At 41.2% G+C, this 18,405-nt stretch overlaps 1 protein-coding gene across 1 annotated transcript in view; it reads right to left on the bottom strand.

The window, feature by feature from the left end:
- The window catches only part of GLG1 (golgi glycoprotein 1), a gene marked incomplete at its 5' end in the record, with an annotated part of 140,303 nt that overhangs the window by 58,840 nt on the left and 63,058 nt on the right, over positions 1-18,405 (bottom strand). The window contains 2 exon segments of the mRNA XM_006152644.3: positions 5,610-5,696; positions 9,924-9,956. Coding sequence (XP_006152706.2) covers positions 5,610-5,696; positions 9,924-9,956 — 120 coding nt within the window.

The raw sequence follows: 18,405 nt of genomic DNA, 5'->3' as shown, positions 1-18,405 counted from the left end.
ATATATATAAATCTGATCATAGACAGAGAATGAGAGAGAAAGGGAAAGTGAGAAAGCAAGCCTCCAGGTCTGGGACTTTAACGGCGCTTGCCCATATGGGAGTCCAGCACCTTCACCATCATGCCACTTGCTGGCCCCTAGAAATATATTTTTAAAAGCCATTAAAAAATGTGTTCATTTGGGAACCAGCAGTTAGCGTAATGGCTATGTCGCTGGACTCCCACGTAGTCGACCGCAGTTCACACCCCGGACCCAGTGGCTTAAAACTCATGCCGGGCGCATGTGCGTGCATGCCCAAGATCCCGAGAGGAGAATGGAGGAGAAAGGATTGCGGCATGGCCACCCCCCCTGGGGGGGGATTTGTCTGTCTCTATCTGTCTGGCGAGCGCACATGCCCTATAGCGAAAACTTCTCAAAAAAAAAAAAAACAAACCTTTGGGAACCAGCAGTTAGCATGATGGCTATGTCGCTGGACTCCCACGTAGTCGACCGCAGTTCACACCCCGGACCCAGTGGCTTAAAACTCATGCCGGGCGCATGTGCGTGCATGCCCAAGATCCCGAGAGGAGAATGGAGGAGAAAGGATTGCGGCATGGCCACCCCCCCTGGGGGGGGATTTGTCTGTCTCTATCTGTCTGGCGAGCGCACATGCCCTATAGCGAAAACTTCTCAAAAAAAAAAAAAAAAGTGTTCATTAAATAATAATAATAATAACGATGTGAAATTGTGCCTTCTAGGAAATACTTGATTAATGTGTTTTGCAAGATATGTGTATGCACATACATCCAAATGATTAAAACTAATTTCTAAATGGAGCAAAAAGAGCTTTTTTAAAATAAAGAACTTCTAGTTTTTAAAAATTATTTAGTGGGACCAGCAGTTAGTGTAATGGCTATGTTGCTGGACTCCCACGTAGTCGACCGCAGTTTGAATCCTGGACCCGGTGGCTTAAACTCATGCTGGGCGTGTGTGCATGCGTGCCCAAGATCCCGAGAGGAGAATGGAGGAGAAAGGATTGCGGCATGGCCACCCCCCCGGGGGGTGATTTCTCGCTTTCTGTCTCTCTGTCTGGCGAGCGCACATGCCCTATAGCAAAAACCTCTCCAAAAAAAAAATTATTTAGTTAATTTTATTTATTCATTCATTTATTTTTAGTTTGATCAGAGAGAGACACGGAGTGAGAAAGAGAGAAAGTAAGGTGGCCCACAGATGGCATGGTGGTTAAGGATGCTGGACTCCCACATGGCTGACCGCAGTCTAAGTCTTGGACCTGGCAGCGTTCTCTCTCTCTCATCAAATTAAAATAAGTAAATAAAGCTAAACAAACAAACAAACAAAGAGGGAAAGTGAGAAAGCAAGCTGCCAGGTCCAGGACTTGGTCAGTTCTGTGGCTGTGTTCAGTACCCTAACCACCACACCACCTGCTGGTCCCACTAAAAAGAGTTTTAACACCACAGCTTTAGCATGGTCTTACTGAGAATTCCTCACAACCACGTGAAGATTTCAGTGGACAGCAAGGGGATGAATCTGGGGAGTAGGCCTGGAAAACAGGAGTGAAACTCTAGTCCAGCTGCACAACCCAAGCCAAACTTCGCAGCCAGCTATTGCCGTTAGGTAAACCTAAGAGCCAAGGGAGAGAGGCCGGAAGGCATAATATTATTCCCTGGCGTGACATCAACGTGCTCTGAATCAGCTATGGATTTGGACATATATTTTTGAACTTTGCAGAAATTAAACTTAACCGCTATGGTCTGAAACAGAAACATGTTCAAAATGAAACTCCCTGCAATCTGGCAAGTTGGGGAAGGGGAAGCCCACTACAAGGGTAGTGGAGCAGTTGGGACACACGATCTCGTGAATCAAGCACAGAGTGATCCCACATGGTCGGTATTCCTGCAAAGTGCATCTCAAACCACAAATGCTAGAAGCGAACTTTCCTGAAAACAAGTGAAATCTAGGGTAGTAAGCTTGAACTAAAAAGCAGAGAAGGTTGTTTTTGGGGAAAAAAAGCCTTTTGCACTTGGAGAAATGAAAAACAGAAGTGGCAGTTTTGACAGGAGGAAAGAGCTAAATGTAAATATTTATTTTGAGTATAAATGAGAAAGGAGTTTTTTTTAACCAGTAGACACCATTCTCCCATGCTCCATCTATCAGGCAAAACAAATACATTCTCTTTTCCAAAAGATGCAGGGTATAGGAAAAACCGTACAGTAATTATCCTACAGGCAAGTGGGTCTGTTCATGTCTAACTTCAGCATCAGATCAAGTCAGAAACTCAGTTCAAGACAGAAAATAGTGTTTACTTTTAAAGAAGCAAACTTGGGAATTTAAATAGTCTCACACTGGTTTCAGAGGCAACAAAGATTTTAATTGTAAAGATGAATGCAATTCTTTCAGTTTCACCTTGAGTACTATTTTGGTGATCCTGAAAAAAAGGGCCATGAATGTATTTTCAAAAAAGGAGTTTTTTGTTTTGTTTTTGACAAAACGATTAAGAATCAAAAGTGGGGACCAGCAGTTAGCGTAATGGCTATGTGGCTGGACTCCCACGTAGTCGACCGCGGTTCGCTTCCCGGACCCGGTGGCTTAAAACTCATGCCGGGCGCGTGTGCGTGCGTGCCCAAGATCCCGAGAGGAGAATGGAGGAGAAGGGACTGTGGCGTGACCATCCCCCCTGGGGGGTGATTTCTCGCTTTCTGTCTCTCTGTCTCTCTCTGTCTGTCTGGTGAGCGCACGCGCCCTATAGCGAAAACCTCTCCAAAAAAAAAAAAAAAAAATCAAAAGTGAAAAGGGGAACAGTTCTTGAAAAATCCCAGCATTGTGCAATTCAACCATAGGGAAAAAACATCTGGTGATAGACATGTGCACTTTAAAATTTAACGAAGCAGTATCTAAATGGATAATCAACAGTTAAATAATCTGAAAAGGGCCAAGAGCGCTTTTTGAGTTGGAACCCCAATAAAAAACAAAATATACACGTAGTTTCAATTTCCTGAGATTGTACTGAAACACAGAGATGTGGTACCTATCTGCATTCCAGCTCAGCACTACCTATAACAGGGTATGCTGCCTGAGCGGACGTCTACACTCTTCCTCAAACCTTCTGCTGGAGAGCACTTTCCCCTTCTATCTTTTTTTTTTTTTTAAACGAATTATTTTATTTGGGACCAGCAGTTAATGTAATTGCTATGTTGCTGGACTCCCACAGTCGACTGTGGTTTGAGTCCCAGACCCGGCAGCTTAAACTCACGCTGGGCGCATGTGCATGCGTGCCCAAGATCCCGAGAGAATGGAGGAGAAGGGACTGCGGCGTGGCCAACCCCCCTGGGGGGGGGGATTTCTCTCTTGCTGTCTCTCGCTGTCTTTTTGGCGAGTGTATGCGCCCTATAGTAAAAACCTCTCAAAAAAAACCCAATTATTTTATTTGACTTTATTTTTTTAAATTATTTTAATTTGACCAGAGAGGGACACAGTCTTTCTGTCTCTCTCTGTCCTTTTGGCGAGAGTATGCGCCCTATAGTAAAAACCTCTCAAAAAAAAAACCAATCATTTTATTTAACTTTATTTTTTTTAATTATTTTAATTTGACCAGAGAGGGACACAGAGAGAGAGAGAGAAAGGAAGTGAGAAAGCAAGCCGACAGGTCCGGGACTCGAACTGCAGTAGATCATGTAGGAGTTCAGTGCCTGTAACCACCACACCACCTGCTGGCCCCATTTTTTAAAAAAATAATTATTTTATTTGACTTTATTTTTAAAAATTATTTTTAATTTGTCCCCTTCTATTTCATTATACATGTAAGACTAACAGAAAACAGTGCAAAGTCATCCGTGTATTTAAGAGTAGGGGTAAATTCTGAACTAGTGGGAGAGCAGATTCGTAAGATGATGTTAGAAAGATGATATAATCACTGGATTTGTTGACATGAGACAAGCAGTAAGTATTTAGCTCTGCTATGGAGAGAAAATAAGTTTGGTTTGCAGCTTGCAGGTATTCTTGTGATGTTTTCCTCCTTAGAAGTAGGATTCCAAAAGTAAGAAAGAAGAGAGATGTAGAATAAAATGTTTTCTTGGCCACTGTGTTCTTCCTGATATTTAATTTCCCTGACTCCAGTATAATCTCTCTGTAGGGAAGAACAAGTATCCTTGTTATCTGAATCTTTTATAAGACCAGAATACCTCAAAAGGTCATAGAGGACTATCACCATTACACGCAGATTGTAAGGAAACCAGCCTCATATAAAAAGTGAACACTAGGCTGGTGAACACGTGTATACTCTGCTTTTACACGGCAATCAAACTAGTATGTATTTAACACTGACCCAAAATGGGGCAAGACAAACACATCCTGACCTATCATTAAAAAAAAAGAACCTAAATATAACTGAACAGTTCCATAATACAGCAGGCATACATAAACATTAAAAGTTCAAACCTGAGAATCACTTCTTTACTTCTTTCTGTTATTAAGCAATACCTCTACCCTAGGTATTTTAAAGTTCGAAGTTCAGCCATCCAGCTAGCTAAGGGAGTGTGAGATAACAGAATATTAAAGCTAGAAGGTGAAGGTCCATTTTTCAAAGACATGCTACTCTACTCTGAGTCTCCAAGGTAAATATAAAGGGTCGCCGCTTTAAAGGACTACAGCATGTCTGGTCTACTGTGTCATCGGGTAGGCTATGGGGTATTTTTCTATGCAAAGATGCATCAGGACTTTTCTGACGGCCGAATAGTATTAGAAGGTTTAAGAAAAGACAGACCCCATCCATAACGACATAACTGAGGGACAGAGCTGAGGCCCCTGGGTGGAACAGGGTCTTCCTTAAAGAGCTCTGGAGAAAAGGGCCCTGACTTTAGCCATCGGTAGGGTCAGTTTGAGACAGAGTAGTGTGTATGACCACTAACTTTGGGGTGGAAAATAGCAACTGTTTTCTCTGTGATTCTCAGTCGTCAGTATGCAGAAACTCTGGCTATCTAGAGTTTCTATTATTGGCTCACATACACAAAAACCCCAAAAACCAAAAAAGAAATTTCAACTACTATTAATTTCCACTAATAATATTTCTTTACACTGAGCCAAGATAAATAATTCAAAATTTCTCCCATTAGCATCTCTAAATGCTATACATTTTCATTGTTTTGATCTTTAATACAGTACCAATTTATACAAGATACACAATCATACCTTAAGCTATTTTAACACTAACTCTAACTATGTAAATCCATGCTTCAGTGGTTCAACTGATCCAACTACAGAGTCAAAACATTTAGCACTGCTGATAAACCTCTCGGGGAAAGTGCATGCCATGACCCAGGCCAAGCCCACTGTCTGCTGCAGGAACCCAGCACTGGGGACCTCAGCTGGTGTGCTCACTCTGCAGGGCCCACACACCTGATTATAAATGCTTCCAACACAGGATCCCACCGAAAGTGTAGGTGCATGTCAACCAAAAGAAGTCTACTTATACCGCATTTCCTATCTCTTAGCCAAGACAGATGTGAATTCTAAGTAAAAGACTGAATCGTTCCTCTTTTAATGATTGGTCTCATCTACAGACGTAATTTTCTCTTCTAAGTCATTAGATATCAACAAAATTTTTCATGACCTACCTCTGAAATGGTAGATTTGCAAACCTCTCTGGCCACAGATTCAAATTTGGGATCTGTAGTTAGGTTCAGCTTATAATTCCACAACAACTAGATACAAGAAGGAAAAAAAATGAAACAAAAAAACTCATTAGAAGTGTACAGAATTTATTATCACTGGTTATTTTAAATGACAAAACCCAATCATACAGAATCAAATAAAGCAGGTATATGTATTTGCATTCCTTTAAAACATCTGACTAGACACATTCACCCCAAGGACTACCTTGCCTTTGTCTTCATTCCCCCCAAGGACTACCTTTCCTTTTTTTTTTTTTTTTTTTTTTTTTTTTAGGTTTATGCCATAGGGCACATGAACTCACCAGAGAGAAAAAGAGACAGAGAGAAGGAAAGTGAGAAATCACACCCCAGGGAGGATGGCTACACGGCAATCCCTTCTCCATTCTCCTCTCAGGATTCTGGGTGCATATACTCAGCGTGATTTTCAAGCTACCGGGCCTGGGATGTGAACTGTGGTTGGCCATGTGGGAGTCCAGGGCCTTAACCACCATGCCACCTGCTGACCTTTACACAACTGTTTTAAAAAGTCTTTTTGGGGGGACCAGCAGTTAGCATAATGGCTATGTTGCTGGACTCCCATGTAGTCGACCGTGGTTCGAGGTCTGGACCCAGTGGCTTGAACTCATGCCAGGCGCATGTGCGTACGTGCCCAAGATCCCAAGAGGAGAATAGAGAAGGGATTGTGGCATGGGCCACCCACCCCCCCCAGGGGGGTGATTTCTTGCTTTCCCTCTTTCTGTCTCTCTTTCTGGCGAACACACACACCATATAGCAAAAACCTCTCCAAAAGAAAAAAAAAGTCTTTTTGGGACCACCAGATGGCATAATGGTTACATTGCTGGACTCCTAGCAATGGGAATACTAGTAGTTGAACTGCAGTTTGAGTTCCAGACCCGGTGGCTTAAACTCACGCTGGGTGCATGTGCGTGCGTGTCCAAGATCCCAAGAGGAGAATAGAGAAGGGATTGTGGCGTGGCCATTCCCCCAAGGGGGTGATTTTTTGCTTGCTGTCTCTGTCTTTCCTGTGAGCACACACATCCTATAGCAAAAACCTCTCTTAAGAAAAAAAAGTCTTTTTCATTGTTGTTTTGCCAGAGGGGCATGTGCGCTTGCCAGAGAGAGAAATTACCCCCCCGCCATGAGGTGCTGTCATGCCACAATCCCTTCTTGTGGATTCCCACGTGGCCGACCATGTTTCAAGTCTCAGACTTGGCAGTTTGCTTTCTCACTTTCCCCCTCTCTCTCTGATGACTGTAGGAAGTTAAATAGTAATGATCACCATAATAATAAATAAAACAAATAATTTTTCTATAGGTTATTTGCTATAGGGTGCACGTATGTGACAGAGAGAGACAAAAAAGAAAGCGAGAAATCACCCCCCAGGAGGGATGGCCACACCACAATTCCTTCTCTTCCATTCTCCTCTTGGGATCTAAGACATGCACACACACGTGCCCGGCTTGAGTTTTAAGCCTCTGGGTCTGGTACTCGAACCAATCAACTACGTGGGAGTCTAGCAACATAATCATTACACCATCTGCTGGTTTCAAATAAATAATTTTTTAAAAAATGTGTCTGAATGTTTATAATTAGTATAGATCTCTCTTCAGATTCACTAAACTTGCTAAATTCATGGATGCCTCTGCTTATATTTGGAAATATTATTGGTAATGATTTCTCCAAATACTAATACTATTCTACTGTTTTTTACTTCTTGGACTCCACTAACATATATGCTATTTAGAGTTTTCCATAGAACTCATAGTGTTTTGTGTTTTTTTTTTTAAACATTTTTTTTCCCTTTCTCTGCTTCGCTCTGGATACTTTCTATGATTCGTTTTCATGTCCACTAATCCCATCTTTTAAAACTAACCATTAAGGGGTTAAGGTGGCATGGAGGTTAAGGCAACTGGATTTCACCTGGGCAACTTCACGGTTCAAGTTCCAGACCCAGCGCCTTGAAAAACACACAGTGTATGTGTGTGTTTGTGTGCGCGCGCACGCACATGCCTAAAATCCCGAGAGGAAAACAGAAAAGGGTTTGCAACATAACCATATTTTCACAGAGTGATTTCTCACTTTCTTCCTCTCTTTTTGTCTCTCTCTGATAAGCATATACGCCCTATAGCAAAACCTAAAAAGAAAACCGTAAAAAAGCAACTAACCATTAAGTTCTTAATTCTAGAGATTACATTTTATAGTTATAAAACAGTCATTTGATTTTTTTTAAAAAAAGGTTTTTGCCTTAGGGTACGTGTAATTGCCAGAGAGAGAGGGGCAGAGATGGTAAGGGAGAATATGAGAAATCATTCCCTGGGGATGGCCACATCGCAATCCATTCTCTTGGGATCTAGGACACACATGCATATATACCTGGCATGATTTTCAAGCCCCCAGGTCTGGAACTAGACCTGCAGTTGGCCATGTGGGAGTCCAGCGACATAACCACTATGCCATCTGCTAGCCCCAGTCATTTGATTTCTTTCTTTTTTTTTTTGGAGAGGTTTTTGCTATAGGGTGCAAGCGCGTTCGGCAGAAAGACAGAGAGACAGCGAGAAATAATCCCCCCCAGGGGGGATGGTCCCGTGCAATCCCTTCTCCTATCAGGATCTTGGACACGTATGTACACGCTCCCAGCTTGAGTTTAAGCCACTGGATCTGGGACTTGAATCACGGTCGACTACAGGGGAGTCCAGCAACATAGCCATTATGCCAACTGCTGTCCCCCGGTCACTTGATTTCTAATACGTTCTAATTCTCTTTCACAACACTTAATCTTTTTACCCATTTGACTATCTTTTCTTCTACTTTATTTAATATATTAATCACAGTTACTTGAAGTTCTTGTCTACTGATTTCAATGGATGAATTACAGTTGGATTTCCTTCTCTTGGCTACTTTAATTCATTATTATCAGCCATATCTTCCTGCTTCTTCTCATATCTGGTTATTTTTTACTATATGCTGGACATGATGATCAACAACATAGAAGCTCTGGGTTAAATAATTGTTCTCTAAAAGTCCCAGCAGCCTCTTAAATGGTCTTTCAACCAAATCTCCTGTTTTCTATACACTATCTGTCCCAATTTTCGGCAATATATCCTTCCTATTCTCTAGTTACCTGAGAGTTCTAAGGCAAAGTCAGCTTTTTCAGGGTTTCTCCTATGTTAGATTCAGTCTTTTATTGAATTTGTAGTTTTATTTTTCCCCTAAACTTTTGCTTTATGGACAATACCACACCAATATTTTGTCCTAGACACCTCTCTATCCATTATTTTAAGCATAATTACATGCAAATGCCTAGAAGTAGAAATATCTGGATAAAGTGTATGTATTTTAAGTTGACTGCTTTATAAGTAAGTTTTTCTTACTTTACTTCATCCACAAACTAGAACAAAGTTCACCCAACTTTTTCTGCAAATGGCTAAAAAGTAAATTTTTAGGTTTCGAGGGACTACTGCAACTATTTAAGGAGTGTAGGAAAGAGTCACAAGAAATACATAAATGCATGAGTACAGTTGTTACAACTTCCTGCAGGGCCAGGCAGCTGGATCCCAGATGGCTGATAGTATGTTTCAAGTCCTGGACCCAACAGGACTCAGTCACTAAGTGAGGAGTGCCTGTATACACTTTGGAATAAGTAGTTAATCTAAAGAGCCAACTTGTGTCTGTGTTTTTGTAGTCCCCTGTCCAGTCTACCTCTTACACTGTGACACAATGATCTCTGTCTGATAAATACCTAGGCTTCTTTTAACATCCAGTCCAAGCCTCATCTCCTTGCTCTCTTTCCTAACATTAACTCACCTAGACAAAGTTCACTTTTGTGTTTGTACTGTAGTCTATATGGACTTCTGCCAAAGCACCCAGTACTTTTTGTACAGACTTGATTTCACATCAGTTTCCTTTCGCTGAGCTACCACAATGTGCTTGACATACAGGAGATATCTGTGACGATTAAATCAAAGAACTTTACAGAATTCTAAACTTGATAAGCAGAGAACGTATTACTTTCCTATGGCAGCTATAACTCAAGAACTCAAGTTTAGGTGTACAAATGTTATTTGGCAGAACCTGCTGGTTTCTACAATGAAGGGGTATTTGCAGAGTTTACCAGTACTTAAATAAGGTTGATCGTCCCTTCACGACTAAGGAACTCTAATAAACATAATGCTTCCCAGATTAATAGGAAAAGCACCCCAAAATCTATTACTACATGTATAAAGCACATATGGTAAATTACAGAAAATCCATACTTACATGATTGCAATCTGAAGAAATTTCATTTTCAGGCTGGAAATAAAAAGAGAGATAATGTTAAAAAAACAAAAATCTCATCAAGTTTCCAAACGTCACAAAATCAACTCAAAACGAGAAATGTGAATATCTAACAAAACATGTTTCTTCAATATAAGAGGTAAAATGGAGTTTATTTATCTGTTAAGATTGCTGAAGAGAGGGAACCAGCAGTTAGCATAATGGCTATGTTGCTGGACTCCCACATAGTCGACCACGGTTTGCGTCCCGGACCCGGTGGCTTAAAACTCACGCTGGGCGTGTGTGCGTGCGTGCGTGCCCATCCCCCCTGGGGGGTGATTTCTCGCTTTTTGTCTCTATGTCTCTCTCTGTCTATCTGGCGAGCGTACAAGCCCTATAGTAAAAATCAAAAAAAAAAAAAAAAAAAAAGATTGCTGAAGAGAAATGTACCAGAAAGATACATAAGACAAAATCACTTCCCAATCCATAGTATAATCTGGAAATGAGGAGAATGGAGAATGGAGAATAATGTACTAAAGTGATCAAGCAATAGAGACCATAAGGACTTTAAATGATACTCTGTAATTCTGGAAGCTAGAGAGGATCAAAGCACAATAAAGGTGTCTATTCTTTAAAGAAAGTTAGATAGCTTTTAAAAATTATTTATTTTATTTGTTATTATTATTGTTGTTGTTGTTAATTTGACCAGAGAGACAGAGAGAAAGGAAAGTAAGAAAGCAAGTTGCCAGGTCTGGGACTCAAACTGTAGTAGTAGGCCATGTGGGAGTCCAGGACCTTAACCACTGTGGCACCTGCTGGCCCTAGATAGCTTTAAAATTTTTAGAAAGCTTATTAAAGGTGGGACCAGGACCAGCAGATGGCGTAATGGCTGGACTCCCATGTAGTCGACGATGGTTTGAGTCCTGGACTCGGTGGCTTAAACTTATACCGGGCGTGTGTGGGTGTGTGCCCAAGATCCTGGAAGAGAAGGGATTGCGGCGTGGCCATCCCTCCTGGGGAGGGGATTTCTCACTTTCTGTCTCTCTGGCAAGCACACATACGCTATAGCAAAAACCTCTCCAAAAAATAAAAATAAAAAAATAAAAAATAAAGGTGGAACCAACAGGTGGCATGGTGGTTAAGGCGCTGAACACTCCTACATGCAGATCAGGTTTTTGTCCTGGACCTGGTGGTTTGCTTTCTTACTTTCCCTATCTCTCCTTTTTTCTCTCTCTGGTCAAACTGAAAAAAAAAAAAAAAAAAAAAGAATGAATAAATACAATTAAATACATAATTTAAAAAAATCTTTTTAAAGCATACAGAGACAATCTATGGATGATCTAAAAATTAGCCTAATGCCACCACGAGGGGAAGCCAGATGATGGGTACATAGGTACTTGATGTACAATTTTTGGAACTTCCTGGGAGTCTATAATTTTTGATTCTGTAATTAAAAATAAAACATTTTAAGTCCAGCCTCATCCACAGTGGTTAAGCAGTGTATATAGGGGAGCCATATCCCACATGATCAACCATGGCTCAAATCCTCACTTGAGCAGCTTGAAAAACCATGCTGGGCACATGCACATGCATGCCCCAAATCCTGATGACAAGGAGCAATGGAGGAGGGACTGTGGTATGACTAACCTACACTTCATTGAGGGGTGCTTTCTCTCTCTCCCTCTCTCTGGTGGACACACTCACCCTCTGGCAATTAAATTAAAAAGAAAAATCTTTAAAAAGGAAACCATCAGGGGCTGTCCCGTGGTAGTTAAAGAGGACGGATCCCACATGGCCAAATGCAGTTCAAGTCCCAGACCTGGTGGATTGAGAAACAAGCTAGGCGCGTGTGTGGTTCCTTAAATCCTGAAGGGAGAGAGATGGAGAGGAAATTCTGCTGTGACCATTCCCCATGGTGTGGGGAGTGCTTTATCACTTTCCTTCTCTCTCTCTCTTTCCCCGTCTCTCTCTCTCTCAGGTGAGCACACACTCCCTCTGGAAAATTTTTTTTTAAATAATGGAAATTGTATATTCCCATGAATACATTTGTTGTGTAAAGACTGATACACGTACCAGAGATAAATAACTTTTAATTCCTTGACAAAAAAAGGTACACTAGGTTTTGCCCAATACAACACAGTTTTGCAATACACATCTTTGGTACCCTTGTTCATACCTTGAAAAGAGATATAATCGCAATACAACACACTGTAATAAGATGCCATTTCCTTTGAGTTTCCGTAGTGTTTCAAACTATTCAAATGAATAAATTTTGTGTGCCTTCTAAGAAATATTACCAATTTAGGCTGTAAAAAATGCCATTTTCAAAATAAAAGGATGTTTTCTATTTAAGGACAGAGCTAAGGCATTAAATAGTAAATATTAACAAATCAAGCAGCTGTACCTAGCATCACTTTTCTAAAAAATTTATTCTCAAAGGGCACATGGACTCACCAAACAAGAGACAGAGAGACAGAGACAGAAAAAGAAAGACAGCATTTGCCTATTCAGTGTGGTCATATCGCAATCCCCTCTCCTTCGTTTCTTCATCATGCTGGGACCTGGACATGCATATACATGTGCCCAGCATGTTTTCAAGCCAGTGGGTTGGGATTGGAACCCCGTAACAGTCACATGGGATCGAGCTCCCCAATCATCAGGCAAAAGGGTCTGGCTCCAGCACTACTAAAAGAACGAGAAGTTTTTAAGTATGAATTCCATTCGGAATTTAGTGGGACCAGCAGGTGGCATGGTGGTTAAGGTGCTGGACACTCCCACATGGCCGACCACGGTTCAAGTCCAGGACCTGGTGGCTCGCTTTCTCACTTTCCCTCTCTCTCTCTCTCTCTCTGTCTAACTCTGGTCAAATTAAAAAAAAATAAATGAATTGATAAATAAATAATTTAAAAAAAGAATTTAGTTGGCATTAACAATATATAAATTGGTGTCTATATCTATAAAATATTATACAAAAATTTAATTAGTTCACTACATAATTACATGATATAACACACCACTTCTGAACTTTCTCCCTACTTGTCTAAATAAGAATAAACACTAGGGGACTTCAAAAAGTTTGTAGGGCTGGGGCTGGCAGGAGGTGTGGTGGTTGTGGGTGCTAGACTCCCATGGCCAACTGCAGTTTGAGTGCTGGGCCTGGTGGCTCACTTTTCCTTTATCTCTCTCTCTCTCTGGCCCTTTTCAGTCAAATTAAAATAAATAAAGTTAAATAAAATAATTCTTTTAAAAAAATTGTTTGGGACCAGCAGATGGATGGCATAATGGCTGTGTCACTGGACTCCCATGTAGTCGACCATGGTTTGCATCCTGGACCCGGTGGCTTAAACTCATACCAGGCTTATGTGCATATCTGCCCAAGATCCCAAGAGGAGAATGGAAGAGAAGGGATTGTGGCATGGCCATCCACCCTGAGTGGTGATTTCTCGCTTTCTGTCTCTCTGTCTCTTTCTGGCGAGCACATGTGCCCTATAGCAAAAACCTCTCCCCCGACAAAAAAAAAAAAAAAGTTTGTAGGGGCCAGCTGGTGGCACAGTGGTTAAGATGGCTAGACCTCACATGACATGGTTCAAGTCCCATGTGTGCACATTATGTATGCCCAAAATCCCAAAAGAAGGAGCAAATGGCAGAAAAGTGACCATCCCCGTGGGGAATGCTCTCTCACCACCCCTCACTCCTCATTCCTCGTGTCTCCAGCAAGCACATGTGCATTCTGACAAAAAAAAAAAAATTATATTTTAAAGTTCGTGGAAAATGGAATTACATTATGAGTTTATTCTGGTGCAAAAAAGTTTGAAATCCATATGCACAGTTTTATCATAATACATATTTTCCATTAACTTTTTGAAGACCTTACATATTTTAATGCCTTTCTGAATCTCTGAAATCAGCCTCCATACTATGAGTTCATTTATCTTGACTGATCCCCTCCACTTCAGTTTGAAGTGCTTCAAGTATCCTATCTCTCAATGGCTTATTAGCAAGAATACTTTTACTTTACTTAGGTGGTTTTTTAATCCTATTTCCTTTTTAATCTACCCCTTGAAATTTTCCAATCAATCAGCAACTCTAGTTCTTTCTCAAACAAGGCATGAAAAGCAATTAATTTCATAATCTTCTCTATTTGTACCCATTTCTACTAAACAATAATCCTGCATGAAAGGAATATTCTTGAAAGAAATTTAGAGCATTGGCAAATTTTCAAAATAAGGTAGTCAAATAAGATGTGAGCTACTCAGGGAAAGAAGACTGTCTGGGTTTATAGTCCAAGACCTCTATTAGCAAATTCATGAGTGTTTTAATGGCTTGCTTCCTTACAGTGGTAGACTGTTGCTTCCCCTAATTTTTCACTCTCCTTTCACTGGAGTTTACAAGCAGATTCTTTGCCCTGTAAGTCCGCACTGCGCCTCGCTGTGAACTGAGTCTGCATCCTGCTCCACTGATGCTGAAGAGGCCACTGACTTGCATTAGCCCATGGATTGTAGCAGACGCGCTGGAAGCTGAGGCTTTAAATAGGCTTGGATGGTGTGGCTTGTATTCTTGCACCCCTGCCATTCCCCATGAGAAGAACAAACTGAGGGAGCAGCTAGTGCAAGGAGAGGCATGTGGAGCAGACCTGAGCTCAACCCATAGCCTGGAACAGCGCCATCACAAATAACCTGTACAGTCACGGGCAACAACGATACATATTTGTCACCATAAGGCCCTGAAATTTTGAGGATTTCTGTTGTGAAGCAAAGAATGACTAATATACTTATCAAGCAAATAATAAAAATCCCTAAACCGTTTGAGTTGCAATTGTAACAGCTATGATCTAATTAGTGAACTATATTAGTAAGCGGAGTACAGTACTTCTTAGGTACTTTTTATGGGAGAATGACATAATTCACAGAGACACAAATGAACTGCACGACTGGAAACCAGTCTTTGTTTTTCACCTCTGTTAAGCTACCTTTATTCGTAACTAACTACAAACTGGTCTCATATGTTTCTTCCTAGATTTATTGGTTCATCAAAAAAGTCATGATGTATTTTTCTGTTTTTCTATGCAAAAATACGTCATGATTTTTCTGACAATCCAACAGTTTCTGAGTCTAGAAAGAAAAGTTGGCATACAGGAATTCCACAAGAACACGGTTTATTTATTTATTTTTTGAGAGGTTTTTGCTATAAGGCACGTGCGCTCGCCAGAAAGACAGAAAGAGACAGAGAGACAGAAAGCGAGAAATCACCCCCCCGGGGAGATGACCATGCCGCAATCCCCTCTCCTCCATTCTCCTCTTGGGATCCTGAGCACGCACGCACACGTGCCCGGAGTGAGTTTAAGCCACCGGGTCCAGGACCCGAACCGCGGTTGACTACATGGGAGTCCAGCAACATAGCCATTATACTAACTGCTGGTCCCAAGAACATGGTTTATAATGTTAAGCCCTTGAGGTTCATGTAACCAAATATCAATGAAAAGTTTCTAAGCATAATTGCAAATAATTTCAGAAATTTAGCAGGATTTTTAGAATCAAAGAACACGATAGTGGCTCAGAGGAACTGACCAGAGACCTGCAAAATATAAAGTTCAAAGTAGTATTTCATACTACTTTGGGAATGATAGAAACATCAATAATGCACGTACAATTAACTCTGGAGAAAGCATTTTTTAAAAATGCTATGGTTTGGGGCCAGAAGGTGGCATGGTGATTGTGGTGCTGGACTCCTACATTGCTAACCACAGTTTGAGTCCCAGACTTGGCTTGAGACTCATACTAGTTACATGTGTGTGTATGCCCAAAATCCCAAGAGGAGAATGGATTGCTGCATGGCCATCCGTCCTGGGGGAGAGGGGATTTCTCACTTTCTCTTCTCTGTCTTTCTCTATATTTCTGTGTACACACTCTATAGCAAAAATCTCTCTCTCAAAAAAAAAAAAGTTATGGTTCAGCATTCAGTCATTTGATAGGGAACTGAAGGACAGAACTCTTAAGGAAGGAAAACAGACATGGTGCTGACCCACATTTGTTTCTGCACAATACTGGGGCTAGCAGGTGGCATGGTGGTTAAGGGTGCTGGACTCCCACATGGCTGACCACAGTTCAAGTCCCAGACCTGATGGCTTGCTTTCTCACTTTCTCTCTCTCTCTCTCTCTGTGTCTCTCTCACAAAAGATAAATAAAAATAAAGTTAAATAAAAAATAATTATTTTTAAAAATATATATTATTTATTTATTTATTTAACTTTATTACTTTAGTATTTCCAGAGAGAGAGACAGAGAGAGAGAGAGAGTGAGAAAGCAAGCCTCCAGGTCTGGGACTCGAACCACAGTCAGCTGTGTGGGAGCCCAGTGCCCTTAACCACCACACCACCTGCTGGCCCCAAAAAGAATTCTTAAAAAAAAAAAAAAAAAGAAAAACACAATGCCTGTGATGTCCCAAGCAAATTTCACTGGATATAGTATATCTATTCCTACAAAAGTGTAAATGCAGATAGGTTTTATTAGTTTTGTTTTGTTTTGTTTTGTTTTGGAGAGGTTTTCACTATAGGGCGCGTGCGCTCACCAGACAGAGAAAGACAGAGAGACAGAAAGTGAGAAATCACCCCGCAGGGAGGATGGTCACGCCGCAATCCCTTCTCCTCCATTCTCCTCTTGGGATCTTGGGCACGCACGCACACGCATCCGGTGTGAGTTTTAAGCCACCGGGTCTGGGACGTGAACCAGGTCGACTACGTGGGAGTCCAGCGACATAGCCATTACGCTAACTGCTGGTTCCCGGTTTTATTAGTTTTAATCCCAGAAGATGAATAACATGGAGAATAAAGTCCAGAATTTCTAACATAGTAAGTGATTTTGCTGGAATGAATGATGCAGAAACACCCTAAAGGGGGTAAGCACTGAGTACGTGAAACACATGCCTGACTCCAGTAAAGAGATGGACGGGTGCAGCAGAGAATAGTAAAAGCTGCCATTTAACTGAGTAGGTGCTACATTTATTTCTTGTATACAACTACAAGCATCATAAAATCTGAGATGTGGAATTTAAAAATAGAAGTATTTATTGAATTTCAAGTTTGCTGTAATTTGCCAGATGTGTGCACTTGGAGAAGAGGAAGAAAGTGAGGAAGTGCACCCCCCCACCCATGAGAAATGGTCACATTGTAATCTCTTCTCTATTTCTCTATTTTCCTTCTCTGTTTCTCCCTCCCAACAGGACTGCGGGCCTGCAAGCACACACACGCAGCCAGGCATATTTCTCAAGCTGCTGGTCGGGGACTCAGCGGAGCAGTGGCCACGTGGGATCCAGACACCTTAACCACAGGCTGGCCAGAATTTCAAATGTTTTATTGCAGGTAATTTGTACATTATTTTTTAAATTAATTGTTTATTTAAATTTATTATTATTATTTTTTAATTTGAGCAGGGGAGGGAGGAGGAGAGGGGAAAGTGAAAAAGCAAGCCAGCAGGTCTGGGACTTGAACCGCCATCAGCCATGTGGGAGTCCAACATCCTAATCACTCCATTTCCTTCTGGCCCCAAGTAATTTGTATACTATGATGGCAGTCAATGTTTCACGTTAGTCAATTCTCTGTTAGCCAAAGTCACAAAAAGCAAGTTTCAAAATAAACTACTGAAAACCTTGATTCTGAATGTTTTTAATTAAATCAACCATCACATTCACTTAGGAGGGTGGTTAGGGTTTTCACACAATATAAGTCTGGAACTATGATTTCCCCAAGGTGAACGAGCTGAGTTAACGAGTCTGGCAGGAGAAATGAAAGGATCCACAAAAGTAACTTGGAAGTTGTCCCAAGTTCTGAAACAAATGCTAGGAGTTGGATATTGTCTAAAAAAACAGAGAGCATTCTACAATTTCATCTACTAATGAACCTACCAGGTCACACAAAGGAATAGGTTCCTTTATCTAAGACAACTGGTACTAAATTAAGTAACAGACTTTGCTTAGATATCACCTGGAGAGGGACTAGCAGTTGGTGTAACGACTGTGTAACTGGACTCCCATGTAGTTGGCCGTGGTTTGAGTCCCGGACCCAGTGGACCGGTCCATGTGTGTGCGTGCCCAAGATCCGGAGAGGAGAATGGAGAAGGGATTGCGGTGCAGCCACCCCCCTAGGGGGTGATTGCTTACTTTCTCTTTGTCTTTCTGGCGAGTGCACGTGCCCTATACCAAAAACCTCTAAAAAAAAACCAAACAAACAGAAAAACAAGACAAAACAAACAGAAATCACCTGGGAGAAAACAGACAAAAGTACTCAATTGTGGGGCCAGCAGGTGGCGTGGTGGTGGTGCCCTGGACTCCCATATGGCCAACCGCGTTTTGAGTCCTGGACCTGTAGGATTGCTTTCTCACTTTCTCTCTGACCAAATTAAAAAATAATAAATAAGTAAAAATTTAAAACAATAAGTAATTATTTTTAAAAAATACTCAATGGTATCAGTGCTTTTTTTGTCTTGCAAAA

Source organism: Tupaia chinensis, unplaced genomic scaffold, assembly GCF_000334495.1.
Source record: "Tupaia chinensis unplaced genomic scaffold, TupChi_1.0 Scaffold000355_1, whole genome shotgun sequence".
NCBI classification, from domain to species: domain Eukaryota; kingdom Metazoa; phylum Chordata; class Mammalia; order Scandentia; family Tupaiidae; genus Tupaia; species Tupaia belangeri.
This window is presented reverse-complemented; position numbering and strand designations above follow the sequence as displayed.